This window comes from Crocodylus porosus, unplaced genomic scaffold (assembly GCF_001723895.1).
Source record: "Crocodylus porosus isolate Cpor-Errol unplaced genomic scaffold, CroPor_comp1, whole genome shotgun sequence".
Classification (NCBI taxonomy): domain Eukaryota; kingdom Metazoa; phylum Chordata; order Crocodylia; family Crocodylidae; genus Crocodylus; species Crocodylus porosus.
In genome coordinates, this window is record NW_017728886.1 from 15,160,892 (window position 1) to 15,188,252 (window position 27,361).

A 27,361-nucleotide genomic window follows, 5' to 3' on the forward strand; every position below is an offset into this window, starting at 1 on the left:
ATTATGAGGGAGATAGGGGGGTGAGGGGAGAGGAGGCAGTACCATTATGGGGGAGGGTGACTGTACCATTATGAGGGAAGTGCATGGAGCATGACCCTAGCATTATGAGGGGTGGGGGGGTACCTGAGGGGTGACAGCAAGGGTCACATGGTGGAGGGCACTCTCTCCTCTCCCAGCTGCCCCCACTGGCTCGTCCAGTCACACCAAGTCTTTCTGGTGGGTTTAGGCCCCAAATTCTGAACTGCTGGTTCAGATGCCACCCAGAAACCTCCCAGCACTTGGCCACTGTGGAGCTACAATCGCCAAGTGCCTCAACGGGGCCAGGCACTGCCACCGCCTGGTGCCGAGATGACAGAGCTATGGGTGAAGCCTTCATGGGCTACATTGCATCGGTACCCACATGCTGCCCTGGCTGGGGCGGGTGCAGGAGAGCAACCCGAGCCCTGCCCACAGGCTGGGCCGTGAGGACAGAGGCAGGCACCGTCTCATTGGAGGAGGGGAACTGAACCACGGGTCGCTTTTCCCCGTTTCCAACCCCAGGCCACTTCCAAATGGCCTTGCACAGCCTCAGACAGCTCTAGCCTCGTTCCTAAGCAACAGTGGGGTTGCTCTTGCTGCACTCGATGGATACAGACACTTGAACCATCGAACAGTGGAGCTGTTGGGTTTCTGTTCCACACATGATTCTGGTGCTTCAGATTTATTTCTTCCTCACTATCTAAAAACAAAGACAAAAATACACATGACAAATTGGAGTAATAGATCCAGCACGATAACCAAGTCATTCCTCAACTTGCTTGGTCTCCACTGTTTATTATCCCCACTCCTCTTCAGTGTGCACCTCCCTTTTGTATGTTTGTCTGCGTTCTACGTCTCTTCCCCTTGACTTGCCATAGGCAAGACAACAGAATTGAGTGAGTCGTTAGGGAAGCTGGTACCACGCCACTATCATGTGGGGTCAGTCCTGGGGCTGGTTTTGTTCAATATCTTTGTTAGGACCTGGAAGATGGGATGGAGTGCATAGACAAGTAGATATCAAATCAGGAGAAGGCACCAGCACAGATTGAACGATTTTCAACACAGCAGGGAATACTAAGAGAGCCCCAAATTCTTCAGGGCAGAACCTCTCTTTTACCTGTGACTAGTTAATGGTGTTTTGGTCCTAAGTGAAGGGTGTCTCTTAATTGTTAAAAGTAATACAAATAATGTCAGAAGGATGCACACCTTGCTGGGGTTATTTGAGTCCAGCAGTCTTTTTCCTGCCCAGAGCAGGGGGCCTGGACCCAATGATCTCACAAGGTGTCTTCCAGCCCTAAACTGTGAATCTGTGTTGTGGGAAGGAAGTGCAGCTACATTCATTCGTATTCAGAAGTGGCCCATATACACAGATCACTGACATTAGGGTGGCATAGTTAGTTGCTTTCAGGGAGCCTATTGCATCTTGTGTTACCATCTTTTCCTTATGTCTAGGCAAAGGTGATTCACCTTTATAACATTCCATTAGATTGTTAGTGAGAGTCTTTCTGTTCCTCAGAACTATTATTCTAACTCTTATTTATTGTTTTTATTGTTACAGGAATTTTATTAATGTTATTGGTTGTCCACATCAATGGAGCATTATCATTCTGTTTTAACGACAAGTAGTTCATCAACTATTCCAGTTAAGAATGCTAAAAATAGTTATAAGGTAAACATATTTTAAAATAAGCTAAACGAAGTAGGTGTTATTACCAAAAAATTGAAAGTAATGTAGGCAGACCCATATAATATATACTTGTTTATGTTCGGTACTCTGAAAGGGAAGATTAGCCTCAGGATTGTTTTTAATTATACTAAAGCAAAATATGTTTAGACATGTCAAAGTTTTATAGTTCATAATGAGTTTATTGCATATAATAATTATGGGTTCAGTAATTAAAAGTTAAAACTTACTGCCTTTTTATTTAATATAAATGATAAATCAAAGAATTCTTTTTATAAGTTAAGGTTAGGATGTATCAGAAACATCAATCTTAAGTTTAATTTCATAGTAATTGTGTATTAGACTTCAAAAATGGGAGTTGTAGGCATATAAAAACTTTGTCAAGTTAAAAAATATCCTTGGCTCAGAGCTGAATTTCTTTCTTAATATATTATGTACATGTATAAAAATAATTTATATTAATAATTATGGAACTTTTTAGGGCAGATCTTCCAAACAAAAGACTTTAGCAGTTACTGCAGTTGCATTACAAGATCATATTTTACATAATCTTCAACTCCAAGATCTTTCATTAGGGGACCCTTTTAAGTCAAAGTCAAGGAATAAAAAGAACATTTATGAACCTGTGAACAAAGAGATGGTCAGAGCTGTTGTAGATACTGGACTAAGAAAAAAGAACATTCACTATGCAAAAAGGGAAGATCCAGAAAAGGAATATGTCCTTGATCCTAATCCTCCACAACTAACATTAGGTAATGATGTTTTTACTTGTTACTTAAAACTGATTAAATATAGTAGCTAGGTATTCTTTTCAATAGTATATTCTAATATTAAAATAGTTGTGTTATGCAATAGAAAGCTTATAACTAAACGGGCCATTAGGCAAGTTAAATAATAGAATTCCTATCAAAAGATTTAATCCTTTTGTTCATGTCTGTCATACAAGTTAGCTTATTTTTATCTGGAGTACTGTGTCCAGATTTGGGCCCCCCACAACAGAAAGGATGTAGACAAATTGGAGAGAGTCCAGTGAAGGGCAACAAAAATGGTTAGGAGGCTGGGGCACGTGACTTCTGAGGAGAGGCTGAGGGATCTGGGCTTATTTAGTCTGCAGAAGAGAAGACTGAGAGGGGATTTAATAGCAGCCTTCAAGTACCTGAAGTGGGGTTTCAAAGAGGATGGAGCTGGACTATTCTCAGTGGTGGCAGATGACAGAATGAGGAGCAATTTGCAGCAAGGGAAGTTTAAGCTAGATATTAGGAAGAACTTTCTCACTAGGAGGGTAGTAAAACACTGGGACAGGTCAACCAGAGAGGTGGCAGAATCTCCATCCTTGGAGGCTTTTAAGACCTAAGTAGACAAAGCTTTGGCTGGGATGATTTCGTTGGGGATGGTCCTGCTATGAACAGGGGGTCGAACTAGATGTCCTCTTGAGGTCCCTTCCAGCCCTAATTTTCTATGATTCTACTGTGACTGGGGAGGAGGAAAGAAAAAAGAAACTGTTGTGTCTCAGTGAAGAATTTCATTCTACAAGCAGGAACTTTTTAGCGCTGTGTTTTTAATATTTTTTTTACCCAAATAATTTTATTGTTTGTACAGCATTTCATTTTCAAACGCAATACCAGATGAAGAACATGTACAGCTATTGTTTTACCTTTTATTTGGTAAGAAGTAGTTACTAGTTGGAACATAAGATTTATGCTATTACTGACATTTGCCCACCTTTGCTTGAAGTTAAAAAAGGGTGTTTTGTTTAACTATGATCCTGGGGCAAAACCCAGGCAAGAATTAACACCTGTAGTTAAACACCTACTTCAAATTCAGAAGCAAACATGCAACAAGATAAAAGTCACAGATGTGAGAGCTTGGAAACATGCCTGGTAAGCAAACTAACTTTTAAAATATTTATTCTAATAAAATTATTTGGTGTTAATAGACAATATTGCTGTCAAAAAAGAAACCACTGAGTGTATATCAGCAGACTGGCAATTATGATGTCCATTCCAACCCACTGGTGTCAGAGTTTCTACAGTATTTTTATCATGAACCCACTGTTTTATTTCTCTCTTCTTGCCAATCTTGTGACTAGATATTATTTAAAAAGAAACAATCCATCTTCAGAAAAATGTTAAATATTAAATTAATTGAAACTCAGACTATTATTGTGATTATTATTTTTTTCTGGAAATGCAGTAAAGTTTAAAGGAAGATAATGTTGCCCTTGGAATAGATACTGCGATACAGATCCTTATCCTAATGAGCTTAGAATTCAGGGCCCAGCTTCTGCAAAGAGAACAGATCAAAATCAACATAAAGGAAGGTCTGCCTTTTTGGAACCAGCTGCAGAACTGAGGTTTAATTGAAAACAAAAATAATAAATAACTAAAACAGATGAGAGCAAAAGGGATTGGGGGCCAAAGGGGATGATGGTATATGTTCCCATGGTTGTGATTCCAAATCAAACTAAAAGTTTTTATTTATTTGGTTTTTATATTTGCTTGCATCACTGGCTGGCATCAAAGCAAAAATGTTTTTTGAAAAGGAATTTGAAGGAACATAATCAAATTTGAATGACAGGAGCCAATAAAAAGAGAACCAGGGCTAAAACAAATATAAATAACAAGCAATTAAATGTGGTCAAAGTTAGATTGTATTTTCTAGCAATTAAAATAATTTTTCCGCACTCCAGTTCATATTAGCACTAACCAAAGGGTCCAGTGTGGATTTTTGTGTTAAAAAAATGTGTTAAAGGATAGAAAAATTGCAGATGACTAATTTTTTTCCTTTTATTTAATAGTGAAGAATGGATTTCTTGAAACTTTAAACTAATTTAAAGTCATCTGTAGTAAACTTTTATGCAATAAACTATTTAAATGTATGCCATAATTTTCCCATCTGTTTCAATGACTGTTCCAGACAATATTTCATTTTAAAAACAATTGTGTTTGCAAACCTCATAGTGAAGACAGCTTTGAAAATGTGAATTGATGCAGTATTCTCTTCCTGAGTCAGTAGACAATGAAACAGTAGCTCAGACATCTGTACATGAATTCTTCTCAATTCAAACACAAAACCTGAAAGCTAATGATGATTATTTAAGTGTCAACACTTAAAATTGTTTCACAACTGATTTTTTTTGGCAAAAACATCTAGCTAATGTGAAATAGCTAAATCTGCTAAACATATTTGTCATGCAAACTTGAAAATTATTGAATCCTAACTGCAACAACTTCCACATCTTGGGCCTTGACAGATAGACTGTTGCCCCTCTTGTTACAAAGATCATTCCTGTGGCTAGTTGTTTGAACCATACTGCTATTCTTTGTATTTCCAGCTATGAGTTCTCCCTATCTGGTACGTTGTACATAACCTCTGAAAGCTTTGCGAGCCATCTGTGGCTGCTTCTTGCCCAGCTTATCACCTATTTGGATGTTGAAAAATTGTACTTGCCACCATTCGGCCAGTAGATCCAGAGTTCATCACCCGTTTGTGAAAATTTCAAAAAGACTTTTTGTAGTTAATTTCCTTGTCATCCTGAATGTATAGGAGGAGCTTTGCCTAAACACAAAGCCATCTTCACTGTCCATCTCAAAATTCTTTTCTCCTGTGGTACATACCTCCTCTTCCCCCCAAAACAAAAACAAAACACAACACATGGTTATGCAGCTGATATGTTGCAATCAAAGCTTTTCACTTGTTGATCAGTTTTTTCGCATTGTTACCTTGTGGTCTGTATGTTATTGAAAACTATAAGAATCTCAGGTCTGAGAGTGTCTTATGATTTATGTATACTAGTCATACTAGTCAATTGCTAGTATACTATTTCTACTAGTCAATTGCTTTCATTTATGCTGTAATTTTTACTATATAGTTTATCAAATTTTTTACGTATAGTTAATTATTTTAGATACAGAATGATCTATACAGTGTATTTTTTTTTTACAAGATAAGGGAGGCAAACAAACAAAGTATTCCTTTCCAGAAGGAATGCATTACAATCCAGCTATTTAAGTGACTTTGTTTCCCTTGATGAGCTGTAAGCAAAATTTATTCCCAGATCTTATCTATTGACCCATGGAAGGTCTTGCAAGACCCCTCCTGTACCTCTCAAAGCCTACATTATACATAATACCAGTGAGGACACTGGAGAGAAATGCATTTTACTATATAATAAAACTGATGAAGAATACATTTTTACATAAATGAGGAATATATTTTCTATTACTAAATATGATAGTCTAATTGCACATACTTTTTGTTTGCCTCTAGTCCTGGGGATCCTGGCTGCAGTTCTAACTCTCTGCCTTTAAACACCCAGAGCTATGAGCTCCAGAATGTACAGTGGGACTGGATTCGCATGTGGGTATCAGAGCTGCCTGGGGATAGGGCTGGGAATCCTGAGCCTGTAAAACAAATCATATATGCTGCATTAGGAACGGTACACACCCGTGACAGGAATCTGCAGCATTGGTTAAAGTTTTCTTTTGACATCTATTTCAAGTTTGTAATGTAACATGTAAAATGGTCTTAGTCTTTGTAGAGACTTAGCTTGACACCTTGACCAAGAAGCTGAAGTTTGTATATGATAGGAAAAAAAATTGACTATATGTTATTCTTTAATCATAAGAAGAAAATGACAATTAACTGTATGCATTAGGCTTTTTAAGTGTACTCACAAATTCCTACCATGTACAGAACAATAGTGTTTTGCAGTAAAACCAGGCCTTATGAAAAAAAGTTTTCAAGTAACTCTAGAACTGAGCAGATATGACACCCAGATACAACTTTTGAAGACTTCATTAAGGTCAATGAACCTCTTCCCTCTCACTGAGATGGATAGAAGGCTCTGGGTGAATCATTCCCTTAATAATTAAAATGAAGTTGATAGGCCCTTATATTCAAGAGTTTATTTCTAGAGGTCAGCCTCTGAAAAAAACACCATCTTTTGGATGAGAAATAATTCACACAGGTTATTTCAATTGGTATTATAAAGAGAGCTCTTCTTCAGATATCATCTGTTAGTAAATTCAGGATGACAGGCTTGCCATGTTTTTCCATTTGCCATTTTCTAAAGTGAATTGCTGCACATTTCATCAGGCTCCACAGACAAAGCCATCTATCCATTATGTTTTAGTTGTTATGCAGTGTGTATAAAAGATAAGAGCTAGGGGGTTTCTTGGTTAGATATTTACCAACAGATTATTTTAGACAGGGCCACTGAAAGGCCTGTCTTAAAGAAAACTGTGCTGTGAGAAAACATCTCAAAAAACTTGACAGCTTTGTTGACTAATTCCAGTGCTCTTGGCAAATAACCTTAATCTCTCTGCCTGATAATTTTAGGAATTATGCTACTGTGAATAATAATTGTCCAATAACTCAAGCTATTACCTATAACATGATTCCATAATTCATGTTCTAGACCTGCAGTCACATATTTAGTGGAACATTTGAAGATTTTCCAAACTTGCTTTTGATGATTATACAGGGAAACCATGTAAGGCAGTATTAGTTGACAGTGAGTATTAGCTGGACTTAGGGAGCTCACTGGAACCAGGGCATTGGTCAGAACCATATCAGCTTTCTAAAGTTAAAAGTAGCTCATCCAATCTTATCGCTAAAAGGACAACTCTCTTCTGTAGTGAGGTCAGGCTGTGTTCCCAGAAACAACAGGTCCTATATTTTGTATTCTAAAGTCATCTAATTGATACAAAGGTCTCAGCAGAATATGTCAAAGCTATATATATTTCAGCCAAATCCATGAGCACCCAGAGGAACTAGCTTATACAAGTATGGATCAGGCAAAGAAAATGGAGTATCTATTGGAAATACCTCCGTTACCTCTCAGAGGTCCTAGATCAACCTAAGGCTAGCATCTCTAAAACACAAGATTTCCAAGGACTGTCAAAACAAAAAGTATACCTTCAAAGCAATGCATTCTGAAGCTAGAGTAATAGAATTCCTATGTAACCAAAAGCATCTTGTAGTTCTTCCATCCCTCTGTCTCTTCTAGGCAAGATGTCCTAGAGTAAGCAGTGGGAAGAACCTGTTACATGTGTCTAACAAACCTATTACTTGATGGAAGTGCAGATGGTGGGATCCCAATTCTGGTACTGTGTCAGAATCTCTCTTTCTCCAGGGCCAATTAAGACTGATAAGTTTGGATGCACATGTCTGATTGGAGGGTTTTTGGCAGAGACACAGAGGAACAAGAGCAAGGTTGCTCAGAACAAATTACTACAGCTCTCTTAGCATCTGGGAAGCAACATACCTCTTACAGTATATTTTTACCAAGGTTTGCAGGAGAGGGAGAAAGGAAAATCAGTCACTGGTACAGCTGGGAATAAATACACAAAATATGACATTTCCAGCTTTTTGTTCTTTAGGAATTAAAGAATAATTTACATGTTAGCTTCTCAGAGTTTCAAACTTTATCACTGCATAACCTCCTAGTCTCCAGACATGAAATAAAACGAGAATTTCCATTCTCAAATGATAAGGGTTACCACTGCAGCCAAGATCATCAGCCCTTTCATGATGGACCATTGCACTCCCTGAAAGCTTAATAGGCTTGAAGTATTAACAAGCACATCTTTTAAGTACTTTAGGGAGATTTGTCTCTTTCTTTCATTTGCCTTGCTGTTAAAATAATTTTGCCTGCAGGAGTTGGAGTCAGTAGCTCTCCATATGGAAGAATACTGCCTATTCTGTCCAGATAGTTCCTTAGATCTCATTTCACTCACAAATCACACTACTTCATTAGTTAACACTCAAGAAGTAGTACTAATATTTCTGTCCGAATCTCCTGTACATGACAATTATGGATAATCCAGTAGATAAGGTATTAGCTTGGTGCTGGAAGACCTGTGTTCAGTTCTCTATCTGCAACTGTCTTCTTGTATAACTTTATACAAGTCTCTCAATTGCTCAATTTGATTTCTAGAATAAGAGGAAAATTGTATTTCCACAAAGTCTGCTAAGGTATAGCAGACTATCCTGTGAAACTATAGGGGCCATGCAAGTATTTAAGATAGGAAGAAGTAAAACACTGACTCACCTGAACTGCTTACTGAGAGGCTGGTCCATTCCTCTGTCCACAACCTTTGCTAAATTGTCAAAAGAGGGTGTCAGTGGTTTTCAGCCTTTTTAGACACAAGGCACCCCTCATTAGACTCAAGGCACCCCTCATAAAATGCCCAGTTCTTAGTTTTAACTTTTTGTGACTACAGAAAAATAATAAAGCAATTCTTCAGTTGCAAAGAACTCAGCAAAACCACATACGCTCAGAATTCTCTGGATTTATCTTGTACACCATTTTTGCACATCTATCAGTGCTAACCTTGGGTGGCACCCCATGGCAACTTTGAAAGACTTTCAAGGCACTCCAGGGTGGCAGAGCACCCTGGTTGTAAATTACTGGGCTAAGTGCTTTTGGTCCACATAGCACTGGAGGCCAGAAGCCAGTGGAGCATATAAGCAGCTGGTCAGCAACTTCTGCTCAACATAACTATACCGGTCTCTGGCATCTCTTAATTTTTCTTACAGTTAGAGCATCCCACCACAATATCTTATTTTACTGTAGAAACAGAGAATGCAGGCATTAGTTTTTCCCTCACCAATGTACTGAATATTCACACTCAGACCTTTCCTTAGTTAAACTGAACCTCCTATTCTTCATGTTATGTACCAATATCTATTTTACAAACTGAGCCAAGGGTGGATTTAGGATTAGATTAACAGTTGGGGAAGCTCTGGAATGTACTGGAGTCCATTGTTTAATTATTTAGATGATTGTGTTGCTTTGTCTGTCATATTTGATGATTCTGACTACAGGTGTACAGCTGAAGGGGTATGTTTTCCTGAAACAATAGCCATTGACCAGACACTAGTTATACCACCCATTTCTATTGTTTGGCTGTGATATTAGATCAGACTGAATCTATCCAGTTTGATTACCTTTTCCAAAAGCATAATAAAGATGCAAAGGGTGAGTTATCAAGAGTGACCCAACATCTTTTATTGATGCATTTATCAACTTAGACATCTAAATTGACAGTTGTTTTTTATAGATGGCATAGGAAAAGAAACATGAATACCATCTAATAGCATCCTGTAGATTAAGAGAATATTTTTTCCATCTAAATAATCTTTTTCTATGTTGTGGTTTGCCCAGTCACCTGAGCAATGACTGACTGGAGATCAGATCCAGAATGCAAAATTGTAATACCCATGCCCAGCAGCGGGGAGGCTCACAGCCAAACATGGAGCAGCGGCAGCCACTCCATGCAAGCTTCCCCTGCCCCCCAAATCCAGCCGGGCAGGCGGTGCTTGCGCAGCAGCGCGGGATGGTACATGGCAGCACTCCATCCCTGCCCGCCCGTGCATACCTCCTAGGACCTTCCATAGCCCTGGTTGACAACCCCTGATCTAGTATACTCACCATATTTCCCCGTTGTGCAGAAATGCTTTCTTTACATGACCCTCACATCTTGCAGAAACCCTAAGACAGCGAGGTCACCTTCAGTCACTGCCATCACTTATGCTCCATCACAGTCCTTAACAGTACCTGCAGTGGCACACCTAGACAAATCTAGCTCAGTTATCTTGCTTTGAGCTTCTAAGGCTAATAATCCTAAGCGTGGAATACATATCATATCAGTCCTAATTAAATACCAAGATTTAGCAGATATGTTCAACAACAAATAACCCCTTCCCTCAAAAGACAAAAAATACACCGCATTCCCAGACCACCAAAAATATCAGCCCTGTGATTGTCCAGTCAGGGGTGCCAAGATTCCATTTGAACATATCTGCACCTCAACCAAGGCCCTTCAACTTTACTAACAGCACAATGGGCAGTAATCTATTTCTTCTCATTTGTTCCTTGCTCTTCTGTAATTCATTTGTAACTCAGAACATAGTTTGACTGCTGCCTATAACCAACCTGAAACTGCCAGATCCAGAATGGCATTCTTTACTGCAATGTGGCATTCTTTTTTTGCTTAGAAATATCTGAATTTCATGACTTCTGTCATACTCACCATTCAGCCATTTCAAGACACAAGTTTGTTTCCTGAAACTTCTGAAGCCACACATGTAGTCTTTCTCTGTTCCATACAGTAGATCCTGTGGTATGTATGTTTAAGCAAAGATCCACCAGACCAAGCTGTTTGGAGTCACTTATCCTTGCCAGGTCCAATTCAAAACATGGTACAGTAATCGATTTTCTATCATTTGCCATCCAGCATTATTTCTGATTCAGGTTTTCAATTTGCAAATCTCATGCAAGCTTTTTCAATCTCATTAAATATGTACCTTTTGTCATTCTTCGCGTATTACTCACAAACCAATGGCCAAACAGAGCAAATCAACTAAATCTTGGAATAGCACTTCTGCTTCTTTTAAATTACCTTCAAGACCACTGGGCATCCCTTCTGCTTGTGGTAGAGTTAGCCTATGACAATTCTAACCATACATCCACAAACTATATCCTTTCCATGACAATCATATCTATCCAGTTTCAGCATTCTCTGCCCAGTACCTGCTCCATCTCACAGCCATAGACTTTGTTCATTACCTCAAATACATCCACAAAGAACTGAAAACCTATCTCAAAAGCAGTCAAACCTTGTAGAAACATTATATTGACCAACATCTTAAAATGTATAGTCTTGTCATTGGTGTTGAACTATCAACATAAAACCTTTCCTTCCTCTGGCCCTCTGCAAAGCTTGATCACCTGGCCTTTGGACTATTTGACATTATCAGATTCAAACTGTGCCTGCCATAATTCAAGAAGATCCATCTGTTTCCCTTATCACTGTTAAACCAGCTCTCTATTTGATACACTTTTCTGTCCATGTCCTTTAACAGCGTCTGATATGATGAAGTGAACTCAGGCTCGCAAAAGCTTATGCTATGCACCTCTGATTTAGTCTATATAAGGTGCAAATCTACCCCAACTTCTCACTGTTAAACCATGCCATGCCAACCAATTTCCAGGTCATCCAGTGGTCCTATTACCATTGGTTATAAATTAGAGCCACAAATGATTTGTGGTACATGAAACCCTGGATTCAAAGGTGGCCTGGGGTAAGCTGACATTTGCCTTGAAGATTGGGACAGCTGTAGCCCAATTCCAAGACTTGGTTTGTAATGTGAATTTACCCAAACTTGTAGGTAACTGCCATTGAACTCACCCAACACTCCTGCCCAAGCTGCCAGGAATTTGCTCCTTCAAGCAGGAGTTATATGATGACTAGACCAATTGCTGACTCAAAAGCCAGCAATTTCTCATACCACTTCTGAATTTATAAAAAGGCAACAAGTACCATGACCATAATTACAAGCCATAGAAAATACAAATGCCTTCAACAAACAGCATTTGTATTCAGTAATGTGCTCTTTCCTCTCTAACTTAGTACTAACTCCAACTATTAATTTGCTGTGTGACTTTTGGCAAGTTGGGCCTGCTTCTTACAGGTACATGCAGGTTTAAAACGAGCATCCATAGGATATTACCTAGAAAAACATGTAACTGTGTTTTGCTGTGTCTACTTTCATTTAAGATGCAGATATAAATAACTACTCAAAATTGACTTCACTGTGACAGATCAAGGTCTACATTGCCAAAGATTATAAAGTAAAAGGGTGAAGTCTACACCAGGAGTCCCAAGTTTCTACCAGGACAGGGGGTGCAAGGGTAATATGTCTAAGTCCAACTACAGTCAACGAACATTACAAGTTGGCTTTTCATTTGACACAAAGTATGGTTTGTCTAACCCACTGTGACAGCCAAGTAGAAATGTAAATGAAGGAAAATAATTAGGCACTTACTGAGCACGGTCTTTCTATTCTTATCTGATTAAAGATTGAGTTTGTACCTTCTTTTTACATATGCTCTCTGCTAATCACCTTACAGAAGGAGTGCTGGACATGTCACTCAAGTAAGAAAAACGAAGCTTACCTGTTAAATTCTTTTACTATAAATGGCATGCCATGCAGTCTAACCATCTGCTTTTTAACAGGTCTCAAATACATATATTTGCTTAAAAGGAAGGTTTTTATATTCTGATTCTTGAGCACACGCTTTGTTAAAAAGAGACAGTGTGTCTCAGTATTTGTGAAACAAAATTTTTATTAGGATTTCCAGTTTTCAAATTTTCCTACAGAGCAAGAACTACTTTTTGGCCAGGTCTAGATTAGAACATTCACTAAAAGATTATTGAGTAGATAAATTAAGAAAAAAAGACAATTAATAGATTACATAAAATTTTTCTTCTGCTTTTTCTGGAATTTCTTTAAATATGCATTAATTTGATTTCAGAACAAGCCAAAGAAGATTGTTAATTGATATTTAAAAGAAAAATGTCTTCATAGCTTTTCTGTAGCATTAAGAAAATGGGCTGACTCTTCAGCTGCATCTTTCTGCTTACCTAGTTCTCATACTGGCTAAGGGCCAAAGTAGAGGTAACACCAGTTTTATATGGGCTTCAGGTTTTCCTTTATGTTAGGGATAGAAACCTTGGCTAGCCATGTAAGCGTGTTTAAATTTCAAAGGTGAGCCTCCTTTTTACCACATAAGTCTTTCTTTAACTGTGATATTCTTCCTCAACTGCAAAATATTTGCATAGAAAATAAACTCAAATGAATATTTGTCTTAAGGATTGTGTTAGTATAATACTGTACATTATATAGGATATACTATTTATTTTAATAATCCCAAAATATCTTAGTAATTATTAATACATATCAGATAAATCTGTATTATCTACATGTAAACATTAACATTAAAAAGCATTTGTACTTGAGCTGTGTACATTGAACAGGACCTAGTTCTGAGAAAGGCTGAACGTTTTATGGAAGGCAGAGCTGCGACCGGTTTTAATGGGTGCTAAGGATTTTTAAGCTGTGGCATGATCAGGTTTGTAGGATAGATTGCAGTATCTGCTTGGTTATGTATTTATATACAGGGTTTTTTTTTAAATAGGTACATAGCAGTGAGGTTCATGGGAAGAAAAATTTCATCATATATGTCTGTTTTATTCATTAATTACTTTTCATGTCTGCAGCTCAGAAATTGGGTTTAGTTGAGCCTCCTTCCATGCCGCTAACAACAGAAGAGTGGGAGAAAGTAAAGCAAAGATCCATAAACCAGGGGGATTCTGTGCAACCGTGTGCAATATGCAGGGAAGAATTTGCACTTCAGCTACAGGTACTTGTATAAACATTTGGTGTGTATTCTACAGTCAACATCCTTTAAAACAGAATTTTCCAATGTTATTTCTATACTAAAAACATTAATTGGAAGAAGATGTTTCCATGATTCTATGAAGAAAGAAAAAGTGGGAGTTCCCAGCTTGAGATACCATTCAAGTATCCAAATACTTGGCCAGTCTGAAGCAGTTTGGAGAATGCTTAAAAAGACATTATTTGCTGCTGAAGATACAATTCAAGGGGAAAAAATAACCAACCTCTATAGCTACTCCCACAAAACTTACAGAGACTTCCCTTGCAACTTTTGGCTAGCCTGATCTCCACATGGCTTTGACTTTAAGCTTGCTTCTTTAGAATTAATAATGTTCAAGAGTTCATGATTTTGCATATTTAAAAAAAAAAGGTTTTCATCTTATACTTGGCGTGGATACAGGCCCAGTAGGAGTAGGTCATTTACTTGGGTCATCTAAGGGAATGTTTGTATCATACCTTGATGGTTTTACACATCAAATTGGTGCAGTGAAAGCATAATTGCACTCTGTGTTTTATTCATGTTCTCTATGTATCACTTTGAAAGTGTTTTAGAAACAAAAGGAACAAGTAACTGACTCAAGGGGGATGCTGTTCATAGAGAAGGTCAGGGTAATTAGGAAGAGAACTATTATCTAAGTTGTTTGCAACTCTCTTTCATACAGCATCTTACAGAGTTTATAGGATTTTTTACATCTTTTCCCCATTCGTATTTTTATTGTTGACCTAAGGGTGCAGCTTGAGGTATCTAAAAGTTTTAGAAACAGTGTAGAATTGCAAAGACAAGTGGGATAGTCCTGGCATAAGAGAACTATGCCAACTTAAACAGTCTGGCTACCCAAAAGGTCTAAGCCTTGACAAGAGAGCAAAAGACAGCACTCATTAAGGAGGTTACTTCAGATTTGGCACAAAAAAGGAAATGCCTCTGGAATTCTTTTTGTCCTACATGTTTCCTTGGCTTTCCTCCCTCCAGGGGAAAAAAAAAGCCACTGTATCTGAAAGCTTGTCCTTCAGCTGGCTGTTAGCCATTAATCCTTTTGTGTTTGCCACCTCAATAGTACATGCTACTTGTTCTCATTTCATTAGTTCCCCAGTTTTTCCTTCTAACAAACAATTTTTTCTTTTTTTTTTCCTCTCTTTCTTTTTTGTATAAGGCCATGTTTTGTCAGAACAGAGATCACTACCATTTGGTGGGAATTTGGGTCAGATAAAGGTGAAGTTTTCACAAAATATATATTTGTGAATGCTGTGTGTGATATATATTATTTCTTGAAATTTAACTGATTTGAGGGGTGGGAAAAAGAAAAAAATTAGCAACTTTTATTTTAAAAGCTTTTTTTTGCTTTTCTCTTTGTCCCATCATCACATTTATTTGGTACTTTATTGCTTTTTTTTTCTTTCATACTACAGGTTTTCCTAAACCCATAAGCTCAAAACTAATCAAGAGCATTGTTACTGTGAACTTTATTCTTCACATCAGTGAGCACATCTACACGTGCATTGATACATTTATCCTAATGCACACTAAATTTAGTACCTCCAATATAAGATACTAAATTAAAGTGCACTAGGCTCCCGTAATGTGCAGTAGCACAAGCGCACACATTTTAGGTGACACTTAGTGTACATTAGCCTATTCTACTGTGCATTAGTAAATTATTTTTTTATGTGCCGCTTTAATGCACAGTAGAATAGGCTACTGCACATTAAAGTGCACGTGTAGACGCACTGGGCCTAGGGACAGAAGTTACACATAAACCGATTTAAGTGATCAGAAGCTGATTTAAACCTGTAACAGAACAGAAGTTCAGTGCACATAAACTACTTTCAAAATGGCTAAAACTGGTTTAAGATAAACCTGGTTGGATGTAGTATCAGACTTAACTGATTTAGGTCAAAACAGTTTAAGGAACTTCTGTCCCAGACCCCTTTCTAGTTTAAGTTAACTCACAGGCCCCCAGCATCCCAGGATGCTTTGCAGCTCTAGGCTGGGCTGGGCTGTCTGTTCCAGAGGAGCAGCATTGGCCCTGTCCCTCTGCTCCCTAGCTGGAGTGCTATCACAGCTCCAGCTGGCTGAGAAGGGGGTGGGGGTGGGGTGGGAAACTGCTTGCGACTGCAGCAAGGGTCTGCCTGGCAGGGGTGCAGCAGCCCTTGCTAGGCTTCCCCCCCTCCCTCACCCTCCTTCACCTCAGGCTGCCAGCCCAGGGCTGGCATCTGGCCATACCTCCCTGTCTCTTGAACAGGGAGACGGGTGGCAGGGAGCCTGGCAGGGGCTGCTGCACCCCTGCCAGGCAGACCCTGGCTGGGGTCCTGTGAGGTTTAAAACTTCCGTCCCTCCCACTTTGCCTCAGGCTGCTGACCTTGGGCAGGAATCTGGCCATGCCCCTACCCCCACCGCTCAAGCAGGGAGTGGGGGAAAAAGCCCTGACAGGGAGACCTCTACTGTGGACCCATGCCAGTAGGTTTAAACACCCCTCCATCCTACCCCCTTTGCCTTAGTGTCCCAGCCAGAGGCCAGGGTCTAGCGATGCCCCCCCTGCCCTTGCCAGTCGAGTGGCAAGCAGGCAAAAGCCTGGCGGGGGCTGCTTCCCTCCCCCACCTCCAGGCACATCCCAGCTGGAGACCATGCAGGACAGGGTGGGGGTTTAAACTCCTCCCCAGTCATACTCAATGGCCTGACAGATCCTGGCCACGACCCCCACCCCACCATTCAGCTCAAGTAGGAAGGAGGGAGAATTCTGGAGGGCTTTTCTTCCAGCTTCCCTCCAGTCCTCTGGCCACTGCCAAAGGGAAGGAAGGGCTTCCTCTAGCGCCCCCCAAGCTTTTATCCTGAGCCACTAGCCTGCAGGTATGTGGCTGCATTTCTGGAATCAAAAGTAAATGTCTATTCACTTGCTTCTTGGTTCAATCTACACAGTTCAGACGAACTTGCAAAGTTTGAATCAATTCAGACTCAGGCTTTTTGAATGTCTGTACTTAGCCCCAATCTGTGCAAAAGATATGTAATGTTCCTCATTTAATTTGTTTTTAGAAATAAAATTACATTTATTTAAACTCTATCTTAAATAACAGATTTTACAATATTAAGAACAGGAGCCTGTTAATCTGTCCAGTCAGAATTTCTCTCTCTCTCCTTTAAATATATTATGGTGTTCTGCTTTTAAACTAGTTCAGACTTCAAGTTGTTTTCATTTTTTTCTCTGAACAATAGGTGCTGCTTTCTTGTTCCCATGTGTTTCACAAAGTGAGTAAATCCTGTTTGAACTATTAAAGCATGCATAAATAATCTAGTATATTAAAACTAAATTTAAGAAGTCATGATCATGCCCTTTTATCCCATTTTGATATGCTGCATTCTATCCAAAGAAGAACAATGTTTTGTATGAATGATTATTATACAGTGAAAGACTGTTTAATTCATTACATTTTATTTATAGCTATAACATTTACCAAAATATTTATATTAAGCATTTTATTCAGAAAAGTATATATTCTTATAAAATATATTTTAGATTTTTCAAGAGGAAGCAGTGGTTAGAAATATGGTTTATGTCAATGAAAAAAGCAAAATTACATTAAAGTATTAATATCTATTTAAATATTAAAACCAAATTTTATTTTTCTAGGCATGCCTGAAAGCTTTTGAAAAATTTGCAGGGAAAAAGACTTGTCCTTTGTGTAGAAAGAAGCAGTATCAGACCAGGGTTATCTATGATGGGGCACGCTTGTTTAAAGTCAGATGCGCTACAAGGTAAGCATTACTTCCAACAGATGCATTGTCAATGACCACCATTTATTTTCCCATGAACCTTCAAGTCATGTATGAAAATTCAACACTTCCCATTAGACACTACATGTTGACTGCAAATAGGGTGACCCTAAGGCAATCCAGGACAACCAGGACACTGGTCCTCCAACCCCCACCACCCAAATCAGCTGCTGCAGGCAGCGGCAGTGGCAGAAGCCGGTGTGCAGGGTCAGGGCACAGTCCAGTGGGGAGGTGGAGCAGCCTGATGCAACATGCCATTCTGCGTCCATGCCAGCTTGCTCCCTGCACCCGGGACTCTCATTTTAATTTTCTCCAACTGGCCAGGACTAATCTGGGCAAACCAGGACATATGGTCACCCTAACTATAAATATTAAAGAGATTGAAGCGAAGCATTAGATAATTCAAATAGTTATGTTCCAGATAAATAGTAAAATATGCATTTCAAGAGTGTACTTGCATTTCTTGAACATCAATATCTTGTTTTCCACAGAATCCAAGCTTGCTGGAGAGGCTATATTGTTAGAAAATGGTATCAAAACTTGAGAAAAACAGTGCCTCCAAAAGATAAGAAATTAAGAAAAAAATTCTTTGAAGAAAAGGTATGTTGTATTTGTCGCTCCAGTTTTTCCTCTGGTCTTCCACAATCCTCCTTCATTTCTAAGCCTATGAATAACAGAAAACTATAGTGTTGTTTAGGCTGCATGTCATGATAAAACCCTGACAACCTGGCTAAGAATCACTAGCCTTGATAGTCAGATCCTGGGACATGCTTACACCAACTCTATATCTAGCTCATAAATGAAAGAAAAAAAACAAAACATTTAGAGTCTTGGGGCTCTGGAAGCACAGCAATGAAAGCATGGCTAGATATGGAAAACAAGAACACTGGAATTAATCTAGGTCTTTGGAGTAGACAGATGAAAATCACTCATGCTCTTAGAATCAGAGAAAATTAGGGTTGGAAGGGACCTCATGAGGTCATCTAATCTGACCCCCTGCCCAAAGCAGGACTATCTCCAACTAGAGCATCCCAGCCAAGGCTTTGTTTACTCTGGTCTTCAAAACCTCTAAGGATGGATAGAGAGTCTACAACCTCTCTGGATACCCTGTTCCAGTGCTTTACCACCCTTCTAATGAGAAAGTTTTTCCTAATATCTACCTTAAACTTCCCTTGCTGCAGCTTGAGACCATTGCTCCTTGTTCTGCCATCTGCTACCATTCAGAACAGTCTAGATCAGGAGTGGGCAAAATGGCGGATCCAGCAGGTAGCTGGACTCCATTTCTCAGCAGCCCCTGCCTGCATTGCTGCAGCTGGTTTCCATGGAGACCCCAGTAGCAATGGCACCATGACAGCGTGGGGCCAGGGTTTCTATGGAGACCATCCCCAGCAGCACTGACAGGGCACACAGCTGGGCAGGGAGCTGCTCTGGGGCCGGAACTGGGATCTTGCAGTAGTGACAACTGCAGTCTCCTGCATGCACACCTCTGCCCAAGGCATGTGGGCCACAGATTGCAGCTCTGCCCTGGCTCTGGACCATGCTATCACCACCACAAGGTCCCAGCCCTCTAGCCATTTTTGGTGCCCTCTGCTGGACTCTCTCCAATTTACCCACATCTTTTCTGTTGTGTGGGGCCCAAAACTGGACACAGTACTCCAGATGTGGCCTCACTAGTGTCAGATAGAAGGGAATGATCACTTTGCACAACGTGCTGGCAGCAAGCCAAATAATGCAGCCCAGTATGCAATTAGCATTCTTTGGAACAAAGACATGCTATTGGCTCATATTCAGCTTATTGTCCATTATAACTCCCAGGTCCTTTTCTCCAGAGCTGCTGCTGCTTAGCCAGTCAGTCCCCAGTCTGTATCCGTGCATGGGATTGTTCCATCCTAAGAGGTGCAGGACTTTGCACTTGTCCTTGTTGAACTTCATGAAATTTCTTTTGGTCCTATCCTCCAATTTGTAGAGGTCTCTGAATCCAAGCCCTACCCTCCAGCGTATCTATTACTCCCCACAGCTTGGTATCATCCACAAACTTGTTCTCTAGCCTATCTTCCAGATTGTTGATGAAAATATTAAACAAAACTGGCCCTAGGACCAATGCCTGGAGCACTCCACTTGATACTGGCTGCCAACTAGACATCGAGTCATCAATGACTACTCTTTGAGCCAAACAGTCCAACCAGTTTTCTATCCACCTTACAATCCATTTATCCAACCTGTACTTCCTTAGTTTGCTTGCAAAAATGTTGTAGGAGACCAAAACAAAAGTCATCTACACCACTTTCTAGGCCTGTGCAAAGTGGCTAGTGTTCACTTCAGATTCGGATGATTCGGGGGACAGTGATTTGATTTGGTGATTCAAATTGCTGTCCTGATTCTATTTAGCTGAATCTGATCGGAGATTTGGCAGCAGCTGAACCTCCAAATCAGCCAGGCCAGGCCCATCCCCCGCCCCTCTCCCAGCCCAGCAATGGCTGCCCCGCCCACCCCAGCTCCTGGCACATGGGGGAAAAAAAGCCCCAGCTCAGCACATGCTGCCAGGCAGGGTTGATCCCCGCTGCCCCACCACTGCCCCACACTGTATGGGGGTGCTCTGCACGAGCCCCTGAACCTCCTCCCCCCCACTCCCCCAACCCCCTCATGGGTCCCCCGCATGGGCCAGCTACAGCCCTTTAAGAAAAAAAAAAAACCTGAAGAAACCCTGGGACTTACTGCTGCTGCCAGGAGGGGGCAATCCCCGCTGCCCTGTGCCACATGGGGGCTCTGTAGGAATCCCCGAAGCCCCAAGGCTGCACCAGGAACCGTGAGTCCTGGGGCTTTTCTCAGCTTTTTTTTTTCTTAAAGGGCCAGAGCCCCAGCAGGCAGTGGGGTCAAGGGGGCTTGTGCAGAGCCCCCCATGCAACATGGGGCAGTGGGGGGCAATAGGGATCACCCCCCCCGCCTGGCAGCACCTAGTGAGTACAGGGGCTTTTTTTAAAAATACAGAGCTGGAGCAGGCGGGGGCAGCCATGGCAGGGCTGGGGGAGTGGGCAGAGGTTGTGGGGGCTGGGGGAATGGGTGGAAGGCTGGCAGGGTTCTCTCCTGGTCCCCTCTCTCCTCCCCTTCCCTGCCCCAGTACTTACCAGCTCGGAGTGGCTGCAGCTCCCTGATGCAGCCACCAGGGACTGCCCGAATCATCAAAGCTCTCCGAATCTTTGCCAAAGATTCGGAGAACTTTGAATTGATTCGGACCTTTAAATTGGTCCCCTGATTCAATTCGGATTCAGAGATTTGGCCACCGAATCGGGCCAAATCTCCTCCAAATCGAATCACCACCTGAAACTTCACACAGCCCTACTGCTTTCTAGTTTTCCCTCTTCTCTCATTATAAGCATCAGGCAGCTCTGCCTGACATCTCCTCAGCAGACCCTAAACTATTTCCTATACAACCAAGAAATCTTAATTCCCTCCAGCATATCAGACAATCTGATTAACAAGCACCCAGCTTGCCCAGTGTCCTGCTAGCAGCTGAACTTCCTCAGTTGCATCCTAGCTTGCTTCCACAGTCACAGCTTCCTAATATAAACTACTGTCCATATAAAAATTGTCTTCTGCTGCAGCTACAACTGTCAGCTGCTTTCTGTTATATTTCAGGCTTTTACATACAGAAATGGGTAAACATTGTCTTGTCAGCTTTGTCCTTCTTAAAATAATGGTTCTGATGAGTACTTTATAGTCTCCCAATTTCAATACTACTTTTTTTATATCAGTTCAGACTCTCTTCTAGGGGTGTGTGAAGCTTTGGTTGCCCATTTGATTCGAAGAAGATTTGGCCCAATTCAGCAGCCAAATCATTGAATCTGAATCAAATCAGGAGATCCATTAAATGCTCCAAATTGATTTGAAGTATCCGAATTGATTCAGAAAAGATTCAGCGATTCGGAAGGCTGTCTTGCTTGCGGGGAAACAGAAACTGGGAAGGGAGGGGTGTGGAGTGGGGGAAAGACTGCTCTGATATTGACATCTGTAGCTGGCCAGTGACTGTGATCTTTCCCTGATCTTCTAATCACAGTGGTCTAGGGGAGGGATATAGAAACAGCATATAAGGCTCTGTCTGAAGCCTTTCTCTGCCTTTTGTGAGCTGTCTCTGTCTAGAAGAAACAGCCTGTGAAAGGTACTGGCTGCAGCGGCTGGCTTCCTAGTCAGTCTCTTGCTAGGATCTCTTTTTGGAAAGGAATGGATACACCTTTCCAATATATTACAGATAGAAGATATATTACAGATAGAATATTTATCAAAAACAGATAGAAGATATAATAAACAGCTAAAAGATATATTACACACACACACACACACACACACACACACACACACACACACACACACACACATTTTCCAGTGCAGCAAACATTATGAAACATGCTGGAAAGGCAGGTGCCAGGTCTTCTGGCAGGGGAAGGAGAGGAGCTAGAGGGGTATGGGGAGAGCTGCAAGTTCCCCCCCTCCCCCCCAAACATACCCTCTTTCCTGGCAGTGATGAGTCTTCTGCTGCCAGTGGGAGCAAGGAGGTGGGAGCAGTGCCTGTCCCTCCACCAGCGCCACACCTCCACTAACGCCAGAAATAGCCACCAGCACCAGCATGACAGTCTCCTCCACCCCAATTTCAGCTCCCAGTGTGATCCTCCCAGTGCCAGAGGAGAAGCTGAATCTGGAAGCAGGGAAGCTGAGTGCCGTAGCCAGGGACATTCTGGGGAAGGAGGGGGAATCTGAATTTGTGCTCCACACCCCTCAAAGTTCCCTTAGAGGCAGGTCTCTTCTGGAAGGCGCTTTGAAGGAGGTTGTGGGAGCAGCTGACTCAGCTTCCCCAGTTGTTACGCCTCTGCCTGCTGAGGAGGGGGATAAGGCAGGTTCCCCACCCTCAGCCCAGAATGAATACACACTGAACATCTATTAAAGACAAGAACATCCAATTACCAGTGGGGGCACATTTCTCACAAGAAAACCCCTCTCTCCAATCTCTCAGTCCTGATCTTCAAAGGGTATTTACAAAACACCTTTTGTAGACAAGCCTACAAACTTCACTGCATAAATCTGCTGGATATAAAAAAATCATGAACTCAATATAGACATTAGATTTATGACACACTATAACTTGCCTGGCATCTGACTTCCCAGGTACCTTTCCACTTTTACCTGGCTGCCACATCCCCCTTCCCCCCACCCCCTCCCAGTCAGTCTCTCACCCCCTGATGCTTCAATTTACATTTTCACTGACTGGCTTTCCTGCATATCAGCCTAGCTTCTGGCTTCTTTACTATTCATTCCATTCAGGAAGAGCACACACACCAACTGTAGATGTTTCCTCAGCCTGATGAAGGGGTTTTAAACCAAACGCCTGCCAAGATATATTTCTCCAACTATTCAGTTGGTCTAAGAAAAGATATCATCGATTTCATAGACTGACCCAAAGAACCTTGTCTGCCTTGTGTGAGTTAAAGTAGGGGAGAATGAATGCAAGATGGTAGCCTGTAACAGGGGGCTTTCCAAGTGCCGGCTAGATCTCGGCCTGCCCACCTGTTTCTGGGCCAACTGCCCACCCTTCTTTCTCCTGCCATGACTTGATGGAAAACTGATTCAGATGTTACCCAAGCAGCAGGCTGCCCATTTAGGACCCTGATGTCTAGGGGTGACATCCATTCCGCAGCTCTGTACCTTCCCTATACTGCAGCCCATGCCTCGTAGATGGCGTCCCAGGCAGCTAAGCTCACATGGAGCCTCACAACTCCACACTGCAACCAGTAAGCCTCAGGCCTCTCAAAGATCTTACAGGTATGGGCTTTCCCTAGCTAGGACTGTGCGTGCATGTGGTAACTGGGGGTTTTCAGGTGGCCCCTACCCACCTTTCACTGGGGACGCTTGTGGCCCTGGCATTTCCTGGGCTGCAGTGCCACCAGTAGTATCACCAGGTCTCCCTACCTTGGCAGAGTGTAATTTTAGGTCATGCCCAGGACCTGGGGCCTCCTCCTTCTCCATAGCCCCAGTCCATACCTCCAAGTTCATCCTGACATGGGAGCTCAGCAGGGAGATGTTCTTCCCCTGCTGACTGGTGAAAAACTAAATGGCCGCCTCCAGCTCTGAGAGCAGGGCATAAAGTGGTTGTGAAGGCAACTAAAGGAAGCAAATAGGTGCAGAGTGAGGAAGGTAGCACTCACTTCATCTTCAGGTGGAGCTTGGGGAACCTCAGCAGCAGGAGGTTCATCTTGAGGAATACCTTGTTGCTCCATCAAACCAGGATCCAAGGTGGTATGGTGGGGTGTCACTACATCACCAGCAATGCTGAACCCCCTCTTGCTTGGAACACTGGTCAGTGGACAGGACAGGTGTTCCCAGACAACAATGGCCAGATCCTGCCACATCTGGCTGCAGGTTGTTCAGTAGGCCAAGGGGTCACATTGCTGTGGCTCCACATCCTTGGCGAAATAGGTAGCCATCAAGGCCTCCGTGTTACCTGCTGGATGTTGGGGTCTAGTGCCTCTGGATCCCACCACTGAAGCTATGTCCTCAGCCCACATTGGCAGCTGCTGTGGTGGAAGAGATTGGCTGGTGCCAGTGTGGTGGTGTTTGGTCTCTCCTATGTATTTTCTATAAGGACATTTGGTGCACTGGATGAGATATATAACATTTCTGGAGATGCAGCTGTAAGATCCAGGAATGGTGATGGTTCTGTTCTGGGGTGTAGGAATTGTGGGAGTACTGTAGATATGTTGGCAGGTTTTTCATTTCTTGTCATGGCATGGTCTGGATCCATCCAATGTGTTTTGGACTGTAGGATGTTTGCTTCTGGTGATGAGGTTAGCAAGGTTCAGTGCTTGTTTGAATTTACAAAACACCTTTTATTGACAAGCCTACAAACTTCACTTCATAAATCTACTGGATATAAAAACTCATGGACTCAATATAGACATTGGATTTATGACACACTATAACCTGCCTAACATCTGATTCCCCAGGCGCCTCTGACTTTTACCTGTGCTGCTACAACCCCCTGCCCCACCTCCCCCAGCCTGTCTCTCACCCCCTGGCATCTCAATTTACATTTTCACTGGCTGGCTTTCTTGCATATCAGCCCAGCCTCTGGCTTCTTTACTATTCATTCCACCCAGGAAGAGCACACACCAACTGCAGATGCTTCCTTAGCTTGTCGAATGGTTTTTAAACCCAAAAGCTTGCCAATATATATTTCTCCAACTATTCAGTTGGCCTAATAAAAGATATCATATCTACTCAAAGAACTTTGCCTGCCTATTCCTTAGACCAACACGGCTACAACCAGAAACCCAGTTAACACACATACAGGACATGAGTTTTGCTTTCAGCAATTTGAGGTACAGTTTCACAGAAACCCCTGCATCTAGCTCCTTGGAACTTGGCAGGCTTCAGGCCCTCAGAAGAGGCTACCATCCCTGTTGTTTTCATCTAATTCTGCAAAAAAGTGACAAAGTTATAGGCATTTTAGTGAGTTTCCTTTATAGATTATGGCCAAATCACTGAATCACACCAAATCTGAATCTTTCAAATCTGATTTGGCCAAATCAATTTAGGACAGTGATCTGAATCACTGAATTGAATCACTGTCCCCTGAATTGGCCAAATCCAAATCCAAATCGAATACTGGCCACTTCACACAGGCCCACTCTGCTCACTTATTTCCTTCCTAAAGGTCTGGAAGCTGAAGTTATACAGTCCTCTCCAAATCACCTTTTGTGACACCAGGTAACTTGCTTATTTACCATTTATTACTTTTTTTCCTTCACTCTCTTACTGTTAGCTAGTTTTTCTGTGCAAGAACATAGGATCTATACTGGGTGAGACCAGTAGTCCATCTAGCCCGGTATTTTGTGTCTGATGCTATCAGAAATGGTTGCTTTGAAGGAGAACATGAACAGAGTGTATCTAAAGTGATCTATCCCCTGTCAAGTCCTCCATGGCTGTAGACTTAAAAGTGGCCAGGGGCCACATGCCTCATGGACTGCACCCAGTAAAGACCTTACACCACAGGGGTAGCATTAGCAGAGCCATGGGCTCCCTAGGCTGCACACCACATGTGTGCATGAGCAGGTGGACGTTCAACCCACTGCAAAGCATGCATGAATAGGTGCCTCCCTCCCCATTGCACCACATAGGCAGGCAAGTATTCCCCCAACCCGCTTCACCACATGCACAGGTGGGCACTTGCTTTGCACAGTGTGGCAGCCTGCCTTACCTCCATGCAGGCTCCCCTGTGATATCATGTCACACAGACATGCCAAACTGCTGGCACCCTGAGCGCTGTGGGCTGCACCATGCAGTGCTGCTCAGGGACAACCAAAAGTTTTGGGAGGGAGGAGGAACCCCAAGACCCTGGAGTCATTGTAGATAGTTTTGTAAAACATCAGCTCAGTGAGCAGCAGTGACCAAAAAAAGCCAATAAAATGTTGGGCAGGATTAAGAAGGGAACTGAAAACAAAATGAAGAACATCATCATGCCATTATACAAATCTATGGTGCACCCATGTCTTGAATACTATGTGCAGTTCTAATCCCCACATCTTAAAAAGGTTGTAGTAGAATTAGAAAAGGTACAGAGAAGTGCAGCCAAATTGATCAGTGGCATGGAAAAGTTGCCATGCCAGGAGTGACAAAAAAGGCTAGGACTCTTCAATTTGGAAAGGAGGAAATTGAACGGAGGGAATACAATAGAGGTCTATAAAATCACGAAGGGGGTAGACCAAGTGAACAGGAAACTGTTGTTCACCAAGTCCCAGAATACTAGAACTAAGGGGCACACACTGAAATTAGTAGGTGACAGATTTAAACCTAACAATAGAAAGTACTTTTTTATGCAGGACATAGTTAATTTGTGGAAATCATTGCCACAAGTGGTAGAGGCAGCTAGCATAGCCATGTTCAAAAAGGGACTAGATAAATTCATGGACAATAGATTTATTAATAGCTATTGAACACAATAGTCAGAGATGTTTCCTTTTGCATCTCTAAACCTATAATGGTGGATGTCAGGGAAGGTACTGAATGGGGGATAGATCACTCTAGATGTATCCGTTTCAATGCATCTACTTGTGCCATTGTTGGAAACTGGAGACTGGGCAGAGGAACCATTGCTCTGACCCAGTGTGGCACTTATGTTCTTCCACTGCTGCAGCCAGCACAACAGTGGCAGCAGCAACTTTGTGGGATCCCAGGGGCCGCATGTTAACCCCTCACAGGCTGCGTGTGGACAGCCCTGCTTTAGAGATACACGTGTTGTGTTTCATAGCTAGCCACAGAAGAAGTCACAAGACTTGTATGACAAGTCATTGAGACATTAGGTCAACATCTTGCACAATGGTCCCCCATTCCTTTTTCTGACTTAAATCACACATAGCTCATCACATTTATTAGAAACTTGTCATATCAATTTGAATAATTCTGCCTGTTAATATAGTTTACAATGCACTTCTCCATAATTACCTCCTTGTCATTTGGGATCTGGGATCATTTCCCCTAATTTTTTCATAGACACAGACATCAGGGCTGGAAGGGACCTCGGGAGATCGTCGAGTCCAGCCCCCTGCCCAAAGGGCAGGAAGTCAGCTGGGGTCATAGGATCCCAGCAAGATAAGCATCCA

General features: G+C 41.8%; 1 protein-coding gene across 2 annotated transcripts in view; it reads left to right on the forward strand.

Moving 5' to 3' along the window:
• RNF32 (ring finger protein 32) overlaps positions 1-27,361 on the forward strand; it is a 48,023-nt gene that overhangs the window by 517 nt on the left and 20,145 nt on the right. For both annotated transcript variants that reach the window (XM_019530563.1, XM_019530562.1), the window contains exons 2-7: positions 1,577-1,687; positions 2,184-2,454; positions 13,771-13,913; positions 17,157-17,189; positions 17,572-17,696; positions 18,206-18,314. In XM_019530563.1, coding sequence (XP_019386108.1) covers positions 1,610-1,687; positions 2,184-2,454; positions 13,771-13,913; positions 17,157-17,189; positions 17,572-17,696; positions 18,206-18,314 — 759 coding nt within the window. In that variant the 5' untranslated portion in view covers positions 1,577-1,609. The remainder of the gene's footprint in view (positions 1-1,576; positions 1,688-2,183; positions 2,455-13,770; positions 13,914-17,156; positions 17,190-17,571; positions 17,697-18,205; positions 18,315-27,361) is intronic.